Source organism: Gallus gallus, chromosome 4 (assembly GCF_016699485.2).
Source record: "Gallus gallus isolate bGalGal1 chromosome 4, bGalGal1.mat.broiler.GRCg7b, whole genome shotgun sequence".
Lineage (NCBI taxonomy): Eukaryota > Metazoa > Chordata > Aves > Galliformes > Phasianidae > Gallus > Gallus gallus.
Genome location: NC_052535.1, coordinates 88,706,330 through 88,724,768, shown reverse-complemented (window position 1 = coordinate 88,724,768; position 18,439 = coordinate 88,706,330). Strand labels below are relative to the sequence as shown.

Below are 18,439 nucleotides of genomic sequence, written 5' to 3'. Positions count from 1 at the left end.
GACACACAACTTGGGGACAGGGGTGCATCCAAGCCATCTGAGCTGTACCAGTGAGGCCAGTGAAAGCATTTCTCTGTTGGCCCAGGGTCACAGCCCAGCGTATTTATTTTGTATCTCTGCCCTGTGGCAGTGAGCAAAGTCTAGTTTGGTTTCTGAGGAAAAAAGGGAACATCTCCATGAAACAAGCCGTCACCTGAAGTGAGGTAATAGTGGGGTCTGGAGCCCCTACTGCTCCCTCTATGGCCCAGGCTGGGGAGAGCAGAGAATTACAGAATATCCCAAATTGGGAGGGACGGACAAGGATCACTGAGGGTCCACACTGCACCACCCTCAAGCCCAAACCCTATGGCTGAGAGCAATGTCCCAGTGCTCCCTGAGCTCCAGCAGCTCGGGGCCGTGCCCACTGCCCTGGGCAGCCTGTTCCATGCCCACTGCCCTATGGAGCAGAGCCTTTTTCTCACAGCCAGCCTGACCCTCCCCTAACACGGCTGAGGGTATCTCAGTGACAAAGCCAAGGACATCTCTGTGACATGGCTGAAGATATCTAACTGACACGGCTGAGAACATCTCCCTGGCACAGCTGAGGTCATTTTTGTGCTATAGCTGAGGACATCCCCTGTCATGGCTGAGGACATCCCAGTGACACGGCTGAGGACATCTCCCTCACACGGCTGAGGAGATGCTGAGGACGTCTCACCCACCCCGTGCCTGCACCGCACACAGCGGCTGTACATTTAGGGACTTATGCCTCTTGCATCCAAAAAAAAAAAAAAAAAAAAGCGAAAAAAATCAAAAAGAAGAATCAAAACACAGCGCAGAGAGGCGGTCTCGCCTCGCTCTCTGCTTAGGTTGAAGAGCTCGGCTCATGGAGGAAGGGGAGAACGCGCCCCGCGCAGCCCAGGGACGCACAGCTGACGGGTTCCAAACACGCCGTTGTTTGTTTTTTTTCAAAAAACCCGTGCTCGAGGGGACGGAGAAACCGCAGCCGCAGCCAATCGGTGCCGAAGCGGCCCGGCAGCCCGCAGGGGGCCGGGGAGGGGGGGTTAGGGGGGAGGTATGCGTGTGTGTGGTGAGACGCGCCCCTGTGAGGCGGAACGGGCGCTGCGCCGAGGACGGGCGTTGGATGAGTCCATTCTCTCCATGGGGGGGGGCGAGGAAGAAGTCATATTTCCCGCAGTGTTTGTGCTGAGCTGACGAAATTTTCTCAGCTCTGCTCCGAACTGAAGGCTATGACGCGTTCTACCAGGGAAGAAAGGCTGGTGCGGTGCGGCAGGGAGCGGCTTATCTGCCATCCCGCTCTACCCCCGTTCCCCCCCCGTCCTGAGGTGGTACGCGCGGGGCGGGGCGGGGCGCAGTGGCCGCAGTGCTGCCGGCTCCGCCGCCCGAGCGCTGCATCGCCGTCGCTATGGCGCTGTGCGGCCGCTCGGCGCTCCTCCGGCCGTCCCCGCGTCCCGCAGCGCGCCGCCCCAGGGCCGCCGAGGCCTTCGTCAGGTAGCGGGCACCACGCAGGGATGTGATGGGGAGGACGCTGGGAGATGGGGTCGGTGGTGTGGGGACCGGAGCCAGGTGGGACGCGGGAAGCCAGGAAGGCAGGAATATTCGCTCTTTTAGCTCTGCCGTCCTATTTCTGAACAGGGGAGGGGTGCCGGGCTGTGTTAGGTGATGGTGTTGGCTTGCCTGGAGTTCAGGTGTCAGCTCAGGTATCAGTAGGTTACTAGAGCAGTGTTTCTTTTTAAAGACCCAAGGTGTGTGCGTGTGTGTTAAGCTATAATGCATTACCCGAAGTGTTTCAGTGTCACAAATTGCAGCCCAGGGCAATGAGGTCAGCACACGTTTATAGCACTCTGTGTGGAAGCACCCGCTGCTGTAATATCAGGCGATAAGCTGGGATGCTGCAGATGGCCAGCAAACAAACAGCTGGCCATGCTACCTGGCGTTAAAATGCTATGTGGCAGCTGTAGGTTTTGCTCAAGGAGGGAATAGAAGTGCTTTTTCTTGTCAGACAACGTGCATGTGGAGGGAGAAATCGGGCACGAAGAGAAATGGAGGTCGCTCCATTTGCCTGAGATAGGTGAATATGGCTGCTGGGTGATGGCTGTGTTCCTTCTCAGCCTGTGCTTGGAAAGCAAATTGACCATAGGAGGGAAGGAAAAAGGGAGGATTGACTGTTTTCAAGCATATATATATTTAATGAATAAAGTTCATTGCTTGCTTGTTTAGAAAGAGCTTAGAATTTGGAGAGCGTCTCACAATTCATCATCAGTAGCAAAATGCCCAACAGAAAAAAAAAAAAACAACAAAAACTGGAAGAGAAAATGGTTTCCACTCAAGCCCCTTTCTTTACTGAGCCATTTCTGTAATCTGAGATCCTGTTTCAGAGTTGTCATGAGAACGTTCAGTGAACATCTGCAAGCTTTCGAGCTCCGCTGGGAGATCCAGACAGCATCTGCAATTTGGTGTGTTTGTAGGAGGCATGTCATCTGTTCTTTTTTTTTTTCCCCCCCTTCCCTCTCCAGCGTTGGTTCTTGTGCTGCCTTTTTGCAGCCCAGATGGAGGCAGGGTGGTTGGTGCTTGCAATACATTTCCCCAGCGGTCAGCAGATACCAGGCAGTTAATAAAAATAACTTAAAACAAAACAATCCGTTACCCTCCCTTCCTCCTCCTCCCCCCCCTCCAAGTCCCAAACAGGAATGGAAAAATTCTTAAGACTATATAAAGAATAGAGAAACGGACGGAGATCATTCTTGGAGTTCTTCCATATGCTTCAGAGTTCTGGTGTGCTGTATGGTATGTTGGGAGCTGGTGTTGATCACAGGGACCCTCAGCATTGCAACAACAAAAGGAAGAATGAAAGTTCTGCAAAAAAAAAAAAAAAGAGGAAAAATCACCCCTTAACTAAAAGATGAGTAATGCCCAAAGAAGGATGTGCCTTTTTAGAAGGTGATGTCATGCTTTGTGTGCTTGTGTTTTGCAGAGAATGAGTGTTTTAATTGAGAATACATGCGTTTCTGAACAAAGCCTCTGTTCAGTGTGCTGGTTAGATACCACCATCTGAAATCCATGTGAGCTTGTTAATTTTGCATTACCTTTGTGTAAGATAGAGTGGGCAGATCCCCATTGTTAGTTACCCATGTTTGGAACAGACGCACAGCAAGAACTAATCTGGGTTATGTGTGGGGAAGTGCAAAATGAGTACTTGGGCTCATTTTACATTGTCTCTGCCTATATACCTAATATTAAACCGTTCTGGTTGTAATCACCGAGTGGTGAAGTGTGTGGGTTTCTTCCTACAGCTTCAGAGGAGCAGTCAGTGGGGTGTTTGGGAGCGCAGTGCTGCAGGAGTGGAAGAGCTGTTGTGGTTTCCCAATCAATTGTAGCTGGGGACATCTCTGTGTTGAAAGATTAACAGTTTGTATCCATGTGTTTCTTGTGTAATTACGCCAGGGTTCAGGATTTGTAATAGCTTGTTTCACCTAATTATTTTTGATCATAGAATGGTTTGGGTTGGAAGGGACCCCACAGATCATCAAGTTCCAACCACCCCTGCCATAGGCAGAGTCACCAACATCTAGAGAGGCTTTTTTTTGAAGGAGCTCTGTGTATTTTAGCTACACAAAGAAGGATCTCAAGTTGAAGGAGAAGAGAAGGCTCTGGGGGCACCTCGTTGTGACCTTCCAATACTTGAAGGGAACGTATAAACAGGAGGGGGAATGGCTGTATACGAGGGAGGGTAGTGGTAGGACAAGGGGGAATGGTTTTAAACTGGGACAAAGGAGGTTTAGGTTAGATATTAGGAGGAAGTTTTTGACTCAGAGGGTGGTGAGGCACTGGAAGAGGTTGCCCAAGGAGGCTGTGGATGCCCCATCCCTGGAGGCATTCAAGGCCAGGCTGGATGTGGCTCTGGGCAGCCTGGTCTGCTGGTTGGCGACCCTGCACATAGCAGGGGGTTGAGACCAGATGATCATTGTGGTCCTTTTCAACCCAGGCCATTCCAAGATTCCAGGGGTGAAGGAGAGGGTGAGAAGTTCCCAAATTTAGGTAGCTTTCTACCATACTGGAGAATTAAGATGTCTTAGGGTCTGCTGACTGCCAGGCTGAGACCAAAGTTGGAAGGGATGTGGTGCTGTGTGGTTGATAGAAGTGGAAGTACAGAGTAAGAACAAAAAGTCACCAAGGAGAGGAGTAGAGCTATGAGATGAACTCAGCTGTACGTGGTGCTCCAGCTGCCATTAGCCATTGGAGGTCATTGGGCTCAGGCTGATGGAGAGCATTCTGGTTTGGTACTGTGTGGCCACGTGGCTGCAGTGCTGGTGGTCCAATAATGGGCTCTGAAAGTGAATTCAGTCTTCGGAAAGTAAATTCAGTTTTGTGGCACTTCTGATTTCAGAAACTGATAAAGCAGGTTCTGTCTGCTTACAGTAAATAAGTGTTACTTATGTAAAGTCAAGAAGCAGGGAGTTTGGTCCTGTAAAATGCATACAGAGTTGAAGTTTCTTCCTCCAGATCCAGCTTAAATGCTAATTAATGAACATTGCTGAGCATACTGTTTCTAAAGGTGCTGGGTCTCCTGTTTGCAATGAAATTGCCTGCGTTCATCGTAGGGAAACTCAGAAAATAGCTGGGAAATTGTGATGTGTTGAAGGTGAGCAAGCTCCGTTGTCTTTTGTGCAGTAAAACAGAATTATTTTAGTGAATTAAGAAGAGGAAAAAAGCACAAGTCGTATTGAGGCTGGATGTTAAATTTCAAATAAACTGCTTTTGCAACTGATGGATTTCTGAGAGCCTTTAGCACAGCCTCGCTTCTGGTTTCTCTTTTCATTAATGTCTTAAGATGGGGATCGTGTCGGACTGTGGGAAATCCAGTGCTCTGCTCTGCACAGAAAATAACTGCATTGGAAGGTCAGCAAGAAGCCTTGCAAAGAACAAACTTGATTTATTTTATTTCTGGCGACTAGAGTGGAAACAGATGGTGGTAGCAGCCAGCTCACTGGGAGTGAGAGCTGGGAGAAAGGAGGAGCTGTTCTTTCTTTCCTTTATATTTAATTAAAACCGTATCTTTCTTAGGTAGCCAGCCTGCATCTATTCGAGACGTTCTCTGAAGATGAACCTTGCTAATGTGAAGGTTTGCAGTGTCTTGCCAGAGGTGTCTCAGCGTTCCCCCATGTTGGCTGCTCGCTGTTCAGGCTTTATCACGTGTGGGTTTTTAGCCTTTGTGGGGGAGGAGTGTAACATCTGCCAATATGGAGCAAAACATGCTCAGCTCAGTGCTGCCCTGCATTCACATCCATCACCCCAACAGCACAGAAACCATGGCCGTGCCATCCCAGACGTTGATAGAGATCAACCTGGAATTGATAGGAGGTCAATGCTGATGGTGCTGCATTCGTGCCATAGGGTTGCAGCAAGAAAAGAAGCTTGTGCACAGAATGAATTCAGCTGGTAGCAAGGAGTTCAGGAAAGCACTGTGGAAACATGAATTAAATGGATGTTAAATACTGTGTGGCATCATCTTAAAAACGTATTTGGTTTTTTTCTGACTGAGAAAGGCACAGTTGTTAATTGTGTTCATTTGCTGGTACGCACAGCTTGTGTCTCTCACTAGGTTGTGAGAGGCAGTGCTGTTACAAAGGGATTTTGCATAATCATTATGAAGACGTGTGAATAGATGGGCATTTCTAATTCTTAGAAGTTAATGATTATCATTTTTCCTTCCCTTTTTTTTTGGCATCCACTCCAAGATCAAGCCGGTACGGTAACAAACAATTTCTTAATTGGCCTAAGCACACGCTGTTGCCAGATGCTGCCCCACACTGTGGTTTGCCTTCTGACCCCCCTACATCAGCAGTCAGGTCAGCTTGCTGATGGCTGAAAGCATTATATATATTTTTTAATCCCTGCTCTAGCGTTTGTTTGGATCCATAAGCTCATCTGACTTGACACATGGCTTCGAGATTGTTAGCACAGATACAAAGGGAGAGACAGAGCCTTGCAGCAATGAGGGCTCTTATTCTGGCATAAAGCAAGGTAGAAATTGCATCTGCTGTTAAAAATTTTGTGGTGGAAACATTCTCCCTTCACCTACATCGGCTCCTTACCTGCTTCGAAAGCAGCCTGGCTGCCTGTGCTTGCCTTCTGGGCACGTTTGCAGTAGGCATAGTTCAGTAACTTGCAGCTCAGGTCTTGTCCGAAACTTGCTGAAGTCCAAGAATTAGGGATTGCCTTTGAAGGGCTCAGTAAGTTGTGCTTTCAAACATGCCTAATGCTCATCTTCAGCATAGAGCTGCTGTTGCATATCAATAAAACTCTTTTACAGTGAGGGTGGTGAGGCACTGAAACAGGTTGCCCAGAGATGTGGTGGGTGCCCCAACCCTGGAGAATTTCAAGACCAGGCTGGGTCAGGCCCTGGGCAACCTGATCTAGCTGTGGTGTCCCTGTTCACTGCAGGGGAGTTGAACTGGACGGCCTTCAGAGGCCCCTTCCAGCTGCAAGGATTCTATGATTCTATATGGAGATCAGAGCCCCGTCCTACAGGAGAGCATCCCAAAACCCAAAAAGGCGTTCTGCTTTTCAAAGCTCGTTCTTCATTACAACCCGCGGAGGCTGTGGATGCCCCATCCCTGGAGGCATTCAAGGCCAGGTTGGATGTGGCTCTGGGCAGCCTGGTCTGGTGGTTGGCGACCCTGCACATAGCAAGGAGTTGGAACCAGATGGTCATTGTGGTCCTTTTCAACCCAGGCCATTCTGTGATTCTGTTAGGAATTGTGTTACTGGGGCAAAATGGAAGACTCAGTTCCCTATGTACAGCACTCACTTTGTGGTGTGAGGTGGGAGAAGTCAGGGGTTTTGTTCCCAGGACCATTGCTCTGTTTTTGTCAGATGGCTGCTTGAAATGCAAGAAACTGCCATTTTTTTCTCTGACTTCATGCACAGTCCAGCCTGTATTGTTTAAAAGCGTGTAGTTAGAGTTCTAATGATTCCCTTCAGTGTTTCTGAATAACATCTTTCTTCAGACACAGAAGTAGCCTGTTTTTAATGTCAGCCTTTCAATGTAATGATTGATGCACACTTGAAATGACGTCAAAAATATCTCTGAAGAAGCTTTTTGAAAGGTTTCTTTCATAGAAACCACCTCTAACTGAGGCAAGGAAAAATGTCCTGTTGAAGACTGCTGAATATTAGAGGTTGAAATAAATGTGCCTGTGATCTTATATTTTGTTATGAAGTAACATATAGTCTAAGCTGTATGTTTCCCTTTTGTGCTCTTTTCTGTTCATTGCATGGGCATGTAGTGCTCCTTTTTCTTGACAGAGGATGAACCCATGTGGTCAGGTCATCCTTTTGTTGGACTTGAGCGTGTCAACTGATCATAGAATCATAGAATGGCCTGGGTTGAGAAGGACCACAATGATCATCTGGTTCCAACCCTCCTGCTCTGTGCAGGGTCGCCAACCACCAGACCAGGCTGCTCAGAGCCACATCCAGCCTGGCCTTGAATGCCTGCAGGGATGGGGCATCCACAGCCTCCTTGGGCAACCTGTTCCAGTGCATCACCACCCTCTGTGTGAAAAGCTTCCTCCTAATATCCTTTAATGTTAGTGTGGGTGTTTGAATGGCCCTTGGATGAGCTATAATGTGCATCTTTCATCTCTTTCCTGTCTTTCTGAGAAAGTAGAGCGTGATAATTGTAGTCTCACTGAAAAGATATATTCGCTTTTTCCTTAAGTAACTATGAAAATAGGAATACTTGGTGTTGCTTTCTTGCTTACTTGGGCACACCATAAATTTAGCTCAGTTGAAGAGCTTAAGGTAACCTGGGAAAGGTTGTAGAAATGTCCCATATCTCATTTGGTATAGAAGGGGAAAGTTCCTGTAAATCTTTGTTAAGTATTATTCACTCTAAACATGTTTTGTGCTGTGGTTTATATCAACTGGAAACCCGTTAATGTAAGTGAAGTTTATTACTATGTCATGCAGAAACAAGTCCATGGTAAAAAGTTTGGTTCTTTTTGAGTTGAGCTTTTGTTATGACAGTATTGGCTTCCAATTTCCCCAGTGTGGACTAACTAAATCTGGAGTGTGTCTGTGTTATGTAGTAACATGAGGTGGAAGTGGTCTGATGCTGCTGGGGGTGTTTGAGTTCTCTCCCAGCTTCTGCAAACCCCTCCTGGGCTGTCAGAGCCACTGCAGTCCCTTTTCTCATCACCTCTACCTGGATATCACCTGTCCTTCAGTGCTTTGCTCCCTGCCTCTATGGTAGAGCAAGCAGTGCTGCTGGCTTGGTGCAGGGAAACATGAACAGAAATTGGTGGGCACGTGCTTGGAAGCAATAGTTGTAGATTCTAGTTTTCTTTTTAAGGACCAATTCTCTTTCTTTTGCAGCTGCAGCCGCCTGCGAAACATCCAGAGCATCCTGACACAAAGCAGCAAATCTCAGCCTGATGGAATCCTTTGCATTTTAGGTTGGTGTTCCTTTTTTTTCCCCTCTCTCTTCTTGTTGTATTGATTAAGATGCCATGAATTTCAGAAACAGTAACGTAATCTACTTTTCTTGCCCTTTGTTCTTCAGCAAGCGGACATCTAATTAAACTCTGTCCTTCCTAAAATAGTTCTTAGGTATATTCACTAATCAGGCGTGCTTAGTGCAATAATAACAATAGCAATGCTCTTTTCTGAGCCTTGAGAAAATTCAGTGGCTGGAGGGAAGAGATAATCTTTCTCAGTGTCCACTCTGGAAGGAAGATGGGAGAACTTAACCTATTTGGGACAAAAAGTCAGCTATCTAGGTGATGTTTTGTTTCTTGGTGTAAGAGGTGAAGGCTGGTGTGTTGTAGCTGGTTATTCCATGAGTGCAGGGAAGTGAAGGGACTGGAGAAGACCCTGTGAGTGCCAGAGTTAGTAACGATGATGTGCGTAGTTATGGAGAACGGTGGTTGAGAACAAGCATGGCTTCTCCCTGCTTGGCTTACAGGGGGAAATGGGTCACATGGATTTGCATTAAGAAGTGATACTATGAAGAATTTCCTGCCATGGGCTGTTTCATATCTATCTCCCTCTATATATATATAGACTTCTTAAATGGTGCAGCAAGAAAACATGAAGTTTTCTTGGGCCACAAAAAAAAAAAAAAACAGTAGAACCTACTTCTCTCTAGATTGATGTTGTCTATTTATTATGACTCTTCCAAACCCACATTTCCTACAGTAATAGTTTGAGATCTACGATTAGCAGTAGCTTCACAGCTAGAAGACCTATAAAGGTAGCTCTGTCAATGGAACTTAATTATACAAGATAAAGAGCTTGGTTTTGCTTTTGATGCCAGCCTGACTTCATAAAATACGTCAAGTTGTGCCATCTCTGCCCTTGGCTCTGCATTACTCCCTGACTATTAGTAATGCTGAAGCTGCAGTAAGTCCCAAGCAAAAGAGTGACCTGTTTTTTTTTTTTTTGAAAAACATCACAGTTAAAAGGAATCTCTTTGTGTAAGCCCCAGAGTAACGTGGAATGTTTAAGACCATGCATAAGACCATACCTCCTAATAAGCATTTCTTATGGAAGTATAGGAAGTGTTTTGTTGTTAGACTTGTGCTCTGCATTAATCTCCTGCACCCACAACGAGACTGTTGTCTGATCTGACCTTACTTATGTACTCTGAAGAATTTCTCACATAACTTCTGGTTAAGCAAGAATGTCTTTCTTACAAATGCTTCAAATCAGTCTTCAAATTCACACTTGGCGTGATAAAAAAAAGTCTTGATTCCTCTTGACATGTGTACAAAGCAGATAATCTTACACTTTTTCTTTTTAAACAGTCAGCACGTTATATTTTTCCTGGCTATATTTAATGGCCTGGGCTTAATGGATTTCTCTCCTCCCAGCTTTAGTTTGGCTAATTGCAAATAATCCTGGGTCTGATATTCTAAAGTATTGAACAGTGGCATTCCTGCATTCTTTGCTGGGGACAGAAGACATTGCAAATGACAGGAGAAAGGAATATGGAGGTCAGGGGAGAAGAGATGTGTGTCAGATGTCTTTAAGAAGCTCAGTGGGGCTGTGTTGCTTTTCAGGCTGTTAAGAAAACAGTATATCTAACTACCTAAATTACACTGTCATTTTTTTTAATACTGGTGTTTCTTGCAGTTCATCTTTCAGCAGATTTTTAGCTCTGTTAAGTTGGTCTGGTTCCCAAGGATGTGTGTTTGGTTTCAGCAGGTTGTACCTGTGAATCTGCCTGTAGGTTGTAGCTCTTCCGACTGATCTGTAGTTTGATCTATAGAGTAGATAAGTACATTTTAATGGACTTTGACATTTACTTTTCCTATCTTCTTCAGGGACAGTAAATCTTGCATGGCAGTTCCACAGCTGTGTGATGGTTTTGAATGGCTGGCAAAAGGTGACCTGTCCGTTTTCTCCAGCATCACCTTCCTGTACCCTTGTGGGCATTCAGCATGTTACAGAACAGCTCTTGGTTGTGTTGCAGAAGGGCATACCACAAATGCTTGGCTGGGACACAGCAAGCAGCACTTCTTCTCCCTCTAGGTTGTTTTTGTCAGCTTAGCAACTGGGAAGTAGCAAATATGTGAGATGGCAGAGCTGAATAACCTTTTGTTGCAGAAAAAGGAGTCTTGATCTGTCCCTAGCCTGCTCTTCTTTTTATTTATATATATATTTTTTGCATCAGTTCTTGGTGTTGGTCTGATATCTTGTACCCATCTTGCTGAGTCCGCCGGCTTTCCATACCTGCCTGGCCCTCAGCCTGTTTGATGAACTGAATCAGCTTGGAGAGGCCAGATAAGCACTGGCTGCAGCACTGGCTCTTGGGCAGCAGTGGCTGCTGGCCTGAGTCACTGTCTAGCAACACCCTTGTGTTGAGTTGGGAACAGGGATTACTAAATTTGCAGCTCAGCTGGAGCCAGGCGTGGGGGTTTCCTAGTTGCTGCTTCACCATTGTTCTCTTGAAGGCTCCTGATAGACTTTTTGGATGCATCTTATCTTTGTCATTGTTTCATTTCCTGTTTATTTTCCACAGAATGTATCTGTTCCTTTAACTCCATCTGCCTCTGTAGAATAGTGCTAAAGCCACAGCATGAAAAATCCTGGCTCAAAAAGAGCTGGTGCATACGGATGCTTCTCTCAAACTCTTCCAATGATTACTACACCTTTTTAATAAGGACATTTCTCATTTTTCTTCTGATTTATTTATTTATTTTTTCCCCGGACTTCTTATTCCTCCTTTTTCCTATTAACTCTGTTACTCTTTGCCTGTCCCTGCTGCTCACTACCTTGGCCCCTTAGGCCTTGTAGACCACAGTGATGAGCCTGGCTGGATGGGAGTGGCTGTGACATTTGCCCCTTTCCCTTTGCTCAGCCTGTAGTTGGTGATGTCTTGTTAGATTAGCGTTGGGTATGATAAGCCATGTTTGCTTGTGGAACATCAGTAATGCCCCTTGCAGAACAACTGATCTAACAGCTTGCTGCCACTGAAGGGGACCATCCTAACTCTTGCTTTGTTCTCAATTGATTGCTCAGTCGATTGCCTTCAAAAGATGCCTCAGTTAGGCAAGTCAGCAGTAAACCAGATTATCTTCAGCACATTGTGTTTCAGCTTTCAAATGCTATCCTAGATTTCAAGGTGACTGGTTGCATTTCAATAGTTCTCAAGAGCAAAAAGGGCTGGTTGCTTCCTAGGAGGGAGCATAGAGGACTGGGTCTGAGGATTGTTGAGTTGAGTCCTATTTGTGCTGTGACCTGAGTTTCAGATGAGCTGCCAAGGCTCCCTTTTTTCGGGGAACACCTCCTCATGTCCAGAATTGGAGCATCATGGAATGGTTTCAGTCGGGTCATGTAATTCCAATTTGTGTACTACACATTTTGTCAGAATACCTTTTCATTATTTGTTCGAAGTTTGCAGTGGCTTTCTGGTGACTCAGGGATTATACTGTAATACTTGCAAGATAGTGTTTAATCATGTATTCCAAAGCAGGAGATTTAGGTCACAGGATTAGTTTGTTAGGAAGCTTCAATCAAGAACATATTCGTTACAATGAGCGCTACATACAGACAGATGTCAAGTTTGTGTCACTGAAGTTGAAATTCTGTTGCTTCAGAACATTGCAAACAAACAGACTTTATTTAAAGCAGAGCCTGTAGATTTAGGTCAGGGGAGGAGTGTGAGTATGTAGCAACAAACTTGAAAAACTCCCTTTTCCCTCCCCTGCTTTTCCACTATGTTAAACCAGAATGCTCCCTGACCGTGAGAAGGTGTTCAGATAAAACTCCTATTTAAACAGTTTTCTTACTTGGGAAGAGCCCAAACTTTTCAAATGTACTGTATTAAGGCAGAACATCTCACGTATGATTTTGCTTTTGCAGGAATAGACAGTCGATACAATGAAGGCTGCAGGGAGCTGGCTAACTATCTTCTTTTTGGCTTGTATAATCAGAGTAACAATGACTTTGAAAGAACTGGTTTTCCTGAAGAAGTTCTTGATGGTAAGTAGTGTGTTTAGCATTTTCACCCATTCTTTCCTCTTTCTGGAGACGGAGTGGGCTGGGAAAAGGGACACACCTCGCTCTAATTGTATGAAAACTTGATTGAGAGCACTCCCAAAGAGCTCTTGTTGTCAAACATGCTCCACTCAGATGTTATAAATGTGGAGAAATGCACCCATTATGAGAAGCCCTGGTTCAGTCATGGTATGTTTGAATGTTTGTTATCAATCAGTGTGTGATAAACCAGTGGAGTTTTAAAACACTCTTGGTTGTTTTTTTCTTTTACTTGAACATATTTACTCATTTTTGTAATAGTTGAAAGGCAGCCAATCACTGTGTGCATTATTCCCTTATTTTCACGAAGCTTTAAATATCCATCCTGTGTGCTGCAAGGCTGGTTTTCACTTGGAGCAACCTCCTGATGTAATATCAGGCAAGAGCAGCTGTAGTTTACAGCTCTGAGTGCTCTGTGAGTGCTCATCTCTGACACTCTTGGCTTGTCAAAGGATAGGCTGATGCAAGTTCTTTGCAAGACTTCAGAATAAACCCACAGTTGTTCCAAACAGTGAAAAGTACTGTTGTAGTTGGAGCAGTGTATAGCTGCCAAATGTTCCTTTTCAGAGAGAAAAAAAAAAAAGTAAGGAATGATCGTTTATTTAAATAGTTAAACAGTTTCTTTTAATGAGGTACAGTATAGGGAAAATGCTTTCTGTTCAGTCCCTGTGTTCATTTTGTGGTTGTACAATTATGGAGTCCTGATACTGGAATAATGCTTGTTCTGGTTGTTGCAGATATAATCATATTAATAAAACCTGATAGTGTCCATCTGTACTGTAACCCTGTGAATTATAATCATCTTTTGCCATACGTGGCTTGCTGGAGGAACTTGCATTTTCACTGCCTAACTGAAAATGAGGTAAGTGGAAAAGGGGTGCAGATAAGAATTGCATTTCAGTAATCCCTTTCTAATGAACTCACTCAAAATGGAACTTTTATTTACATTCCTTCTGGAATTCTTCTATTTCATATTCCATAGGGAATGATCTGTATTTATGTATGGATTTTAATTTTCTTTTGCCAATGTTTGCAAGAAAAATGTTTTCAGTACTCTGCATTTGCTGACACATAAAAAGAAATTGCTCCCCCACTAATTTACTCTTGTTTTGATATGAGTCAGTGATCTTTCAATGAGGAAGAACGTGGGCTAGAAGAAATGCAGGATCTGAATCACATACATCAGTCAGCATTGTGGTTTCCAATGATAGCTGTGTTTTCTATCAAAGCAGTGTTTTAATGCATTGTATGCCAATAGTTTCGGGATATTAGAAAAGATTGGCTTAGGCATTTAAAATCAGTAAACACTATTATCTATCTTGGTTTTAACTTTCAACTATTCCTTTCAAGTGGTATTAATCTCAGTAAAGAGAAAGACTGGGTTGTGTCACTCACTTCAATCAGAATGTGGTTACTGGATAAGAGTTCCGTCTTGCACTTAAAAGCCAAGGGATTCTTAGAAAAGCTGCATGTGTTGAAGTTATTCTAGTAATGATAGAGGAGTAAAGAATGAAAGTAGTTGCCCATTCTTATTTCTTGCAATGAATGACATGAGGGAAGGTGCTTGTAGACAATTAGTTGCTTAGCTGCCAAGGACTGTGCCACTTCTGTATGTTTGCAGGGTTACAAAGCAGCACTCTGTTGCCGCTGTGTGCTACTCTGCAGGTAGTTCTGGTGCTTATCGAGGTGCAGAGTATGAACCTTTTTATTCCAATTGAGGCTGGAGTAGCGTTCATTCATTCCTATGAAGGCAAATTTCTTTTCCCCAGTAAGTTCTGTTTACTTTTCTAGAGCAATGCTGAAGTCTGAGGATGGGGAGGTCAGGGAGATGATCATTTTGTTCCCTTCTGCTTCCAGCTTGAAAGTGTTGGGGATTACAATTAATAATGTTTTTGTGGGGCTGCTTTCTAGTGAGATTATGTCCCAGGATTATGAAATCTAGGCTAGAAAGGACCTTCAGAAATGATCTTGTCTAACCCTTCGCTTAATGTAGGGTTAACAATGAGATCAGATCAAGTTTTTATAGCTGGGTGTTGAAAACCTCCAAGGATGACGACAGCAGAAATTCTCTTGGCTGCCTGACTTACCATTAGTTGGCTGTCCTAATGTCAGAAAGTTTTTCCTTTTATCCAATCTGTATGTCTTTTATTTCAAATCTTGCTCTTTGTCATACAACCTGCCAGTGCATAGCACTGTGCAGAGCCTCTCTTTGCCATCTCAGTAACTTTTTTCTAGATGTTGAAAGAAAGCTATGAGGTGCAGCCACAACCTCCGAGCAATAGCAGAATCTCAGCCTCTCCCCCATAGGATGAGTTCTCCAGCCCCTTGATGTGCTTGGTGGCCCTCCACTGAACTTATATACCAGTCCCAAACGGTATTCTGGATAGGGTCCCATGAGTTCTGCATGGATTACTTGCTGTTAAGATGGAAACAGCTGAACCACAGGTTAAAACATACCACAGCAAAATCTTAAACCTTGACCTCATAAGGTTTTTCTGTTGTGAAACACACTGCTGAAAGGACCAATCTTGCAGCATGCCTGAAGGCGGTCAACCATGCATTTCGGAATGAAGAATGGAGGCATTCTTAACACACTGCTGCTAGCATAAATGCAGTCTAAGCTATTTAGAAATAAGCTGCATCTGCTTATGGGCTGTTGTATGATTTGTCCTGGTAAGGAGTCACCTTAATCACACAGTGCTAGCTTGAAATAGTGATCCAACTGGAAAGGTAAACTGTACAGAAACAAATGGAAAAGTTTGAGATTTCTGATGCTGAAAATACAGGGTTTATTTCATTGCATCACACAGCTCATTCAGGCAGCAGCACTTCCTGTCATTTCTTCTGTATAAGAATTGCCAGTTTCCTAGATTACTTCTGAATTATAAAAACCCCACACAATTAAAAGACCGTTGCCGTGTCAATCTTTAGATACATCCTGTTTACACAAAGATTGCCTGGAGTGGCTTCTAAGCAGCCTTCTTTTTCTTTTTTTTCAGTGATAGAAATAACTTTTGCTTGCTTTTCTAAAAAGTGAAACATTGCTCTGGAAATAAAGCAAGTGATGCTATACCCGGCTCTGTAGCTCTTGATAAATCCTGCAAAACGTTTGCTTCTTCTTTCCCATTTGCCTGTAACTGGACCACAGGAATTTCAAGCAGTTCAGTAAATCCAAGCCTTGCACCTGGGTTGTGACAATCCCTGCTATTAGTGCAAGCTGGGGGAGGTAAGGACGGAGCACAGCCCTGCTGCGAAGGACCTGAGGATAATGCTGGGTGGCAGCTGGATATGAGCCAGCAGTGTACCCTCACAGCCCAGAAAGCCAACTGGATCCTGGGCTGCATCCAAGGAAGTGTGGCCAGGGCTCTCAGCTGTCGGTGTCCCTGTTCATTGCAGGGGAGCTGTGTTAGATGGTCTTTAAGGGTCCCATCCAGCTCAAACCATTCTATTACTCTAACTTAAGTGGATGTCTTAGTGAAAGGAAAAACATAGAACCAAGGAAAAGTTGTTTTCAAAATGGCCGAGTAAGATAGGAGTTTATTGCCAAGCAAGGTGGGAATTGTATAAGCTTTCTGAGTATCACGACTGTGTATACTGCACCGGTTCTATATATCTGCAATAATAGATAGCAAGCCTTTAGCATCCTGCCAAAAAAACAGCTTCTGTTCTGATGGCATTTTAAGTTTTGAGAAACTGGCAGTTGTTTAGCGCTTGGCTTTAACCTCAAACTTTGATCTGGTTTTCTGGGACTGAGTAAAGAACACATCATGGAGCAACTTGGGCTGCATCTTAAGTTCAGGCTTGTCTCAAATGAAGTTGTTCTTAAAATAAATGTCTTGGGTGAACCCTGAGGCTCCCAAGGGATGCATACAGAAAGTTCTTAATCGTGTGATTTACCTTGGGAAATGTAAAATAAAATAAAAGGTAAGCAAAACACCTCTGCCTTCTGATCATGCTCTGAAAGGCGTCTCATGAAATGAGGTTGGCTGTGTCTTCTTTCCCCCTGCTTTTCCTCCATATACTGCTCCTTCAGTCAGGAATGAGTTCTCATTGCTTGCTTGTGATTCGAGGTATAACTAGTCAGTCTGTTGTCCTGTATTAATGCTGTTAATCTACTAAGACATTTTTTCCCCTTCATTTTCTTTGTGGCACAGCAAGTGGTACTCTCAAAATATCTTTCATTGCTGAAAAATTGTCCACAAACAAACAGCTGACTTGCAGGAGCTTTCACCAATTACTGGAAAGTATGATATGCATTTATGCCTTCGTATAACCTTATTGAAAAATAAAAAAGTCTCCATAGGCTTGAATGTATCCGTGCCATGATGTGGTTTCCAAAACAGAGAGGTTAAAGAGGTTCTTTTAGTTTTTGGAAGCTGTAGGTAATGTTTTGGTGAATTACATGGTATGATGCTTGCCATGAGAGTAAAGATCTACAATATATGTCCTCTTTATAGTAAAACTAACAGTCCAACTAATTTAAATGTTATCTTTCAGTATGAAGATGAAGAAGCTGCAGAGGAGTTCAAGATTTCCAGCTTCGTAGACATGGTTCGAGATTGCAGTCGCATTGGTATTCCATACAGCTGCCAAGGTAGGTTAGCTTGCTTTATGCTTAGCATAAATGTTCTGCAGCATGCAAGTCAAGCAGTTCAGGGAACGAAGATTTCTTTGCCTTTGGTAAGAAATAAGGATTAATCTGGCCTTTTTTTTTTCCTGCTTAGGAGTTGGGTTTCTTTCTGAAAAACGTTAGCCCACAGACTTCATCTGAAGAGTGAATGCTCTCAGTGTGAGACAGAGAAGTGATTTGCATTCAGAGGAGTGTGTTCTGCAACTACAGAACTTCTCTGTTCAGATGGGAGCTTGATAAATGCTCCTTTATGTAAAGAAAGAATAAACATTTCGTTATGCAAGTTTCCTATTTTAGCACTGAAGAAACTGGGCTGTGTGGCTTCCTGTTATGATCTGTAGCCAACCTTGCACTCTGAACAATTTAATCTTATATTGTTTAGTAAAGTGTATTTTGCTGTATCCCCAACAGTGAATAATGCTGAAGCAAAGCAGTGCATGTGCTTACTTACTGTGGGGTTTTTCATCTGTAGTACAGTAGGTGAAAGACAAGTGGTTTTCTTGGTTTGGGGCTTTTTCTCTTAAGAAGAAATTGGCTTTTTTTTTTTTAACTGTTCAGATTCAAACCAGACTACTTTTCTTAGCTTTGTTTTCTCAGTAACAGTACTACATTTTCCCTCTGCATGTGTTCTCAAAGTTTAAACAGCAGCATCTGGAAAACTTATTGGTGTGCAGGGCCAGGTTGGATGGAGCCCTGGGCAAGTGCCAGATCTGGAGCTTGGTGGCCCTGCCTGTGGCAGGGGGTTGGAGCTTGATGATCCTTGAGGTCCCTTCCAACCCAAGCCATTCTATGATCCTTTGCTTCCCCTAAGGAAAAGGTGATATGCTCTCACTGCCTGTGAAATCCTTAAGGAGTTGTGAAGGACGGAGGTCCTTTGTTAGGAAATCCCTAGGGAAGGTGTGTGTCTTAAGGACAGTGGTTATGCTTCAATTCAGATGACTTACAGCTCCACTGATGGGTTTTGTTATGCTAGACTGAACTGTTTCTCCTTCCCCAACCTAAAATTCTGACTAAAATGGGGGCAATGATGATTATATTTAACTTATGGCCAAGGAATAGAAGATTTTTGAGTAAGCACTGCTTCTTGCCTGTTTTCTAGAATTTGAATAAGTACAGTTTTGCTAATGCTCTTGGAATCAGATTTTCAAGGAGTAATACCTTTCATTAGACTGATAACTGGAAAAAGGGGACAAAATTTGAGTTGTAGAGAAAAAGGAGTCTTCCAAAGCTGCTTTCCTCACTGAAACACCCTTCTAATAACACATC

The 18,439-nt window shown here is 44.0% G+C and overlaps 1 protein-coding gene across 4 annotated transcripts in view; it reads left to right on the top strand.

Moving 5' to 3' along the window:
* The first annotated feature begins 1,380 nt into the window (after window positions 1-1,380).
* DNAAF9 (dynein axonemal assembly factor 9) overlaps window positions 1,381-18,439 on the top strand; it is a 65,486-nt gene continuing 48,427 nt past the window's right edge. Inside the window, exons 1-6 of one of the 4 annotated variants that reach the window (XM_046941162.1) lie at window positions 1,381-1,491; window positions 5,739-5,849; window positions 8,380-8,459; window positions 12,370-12,489; window positions 13,281-13,405; window positions 17,041-17,137. In XM_046941162.1, the coding sequence (XP_046797118.1) occupies window positions 1,406-1,491; window positions 5,739-5,849; window positions 8,380-8,459; window positions 12,370-12,489; window positions 13,281-13,405; window positions 17,041-17,137 (619 nt within the window). In that variant the 5' untranslated portion in view covers window positions 1,381-1,405. Of the gene's footprint in view, window positions 2,941-5,064; window positions 5,123-5,738; window positions 5,850-8,379; window positions 8,460-12,369; window positions 12,490-13,280; window positions 13,406-17,040; window positions 17,138-18,439 lie in introns of all 4 variants that reach the window. The other 3 variants (XM_046941163.1, XM_420883.8, XM_040700099.2) reach the window with 3 other exon arrangements.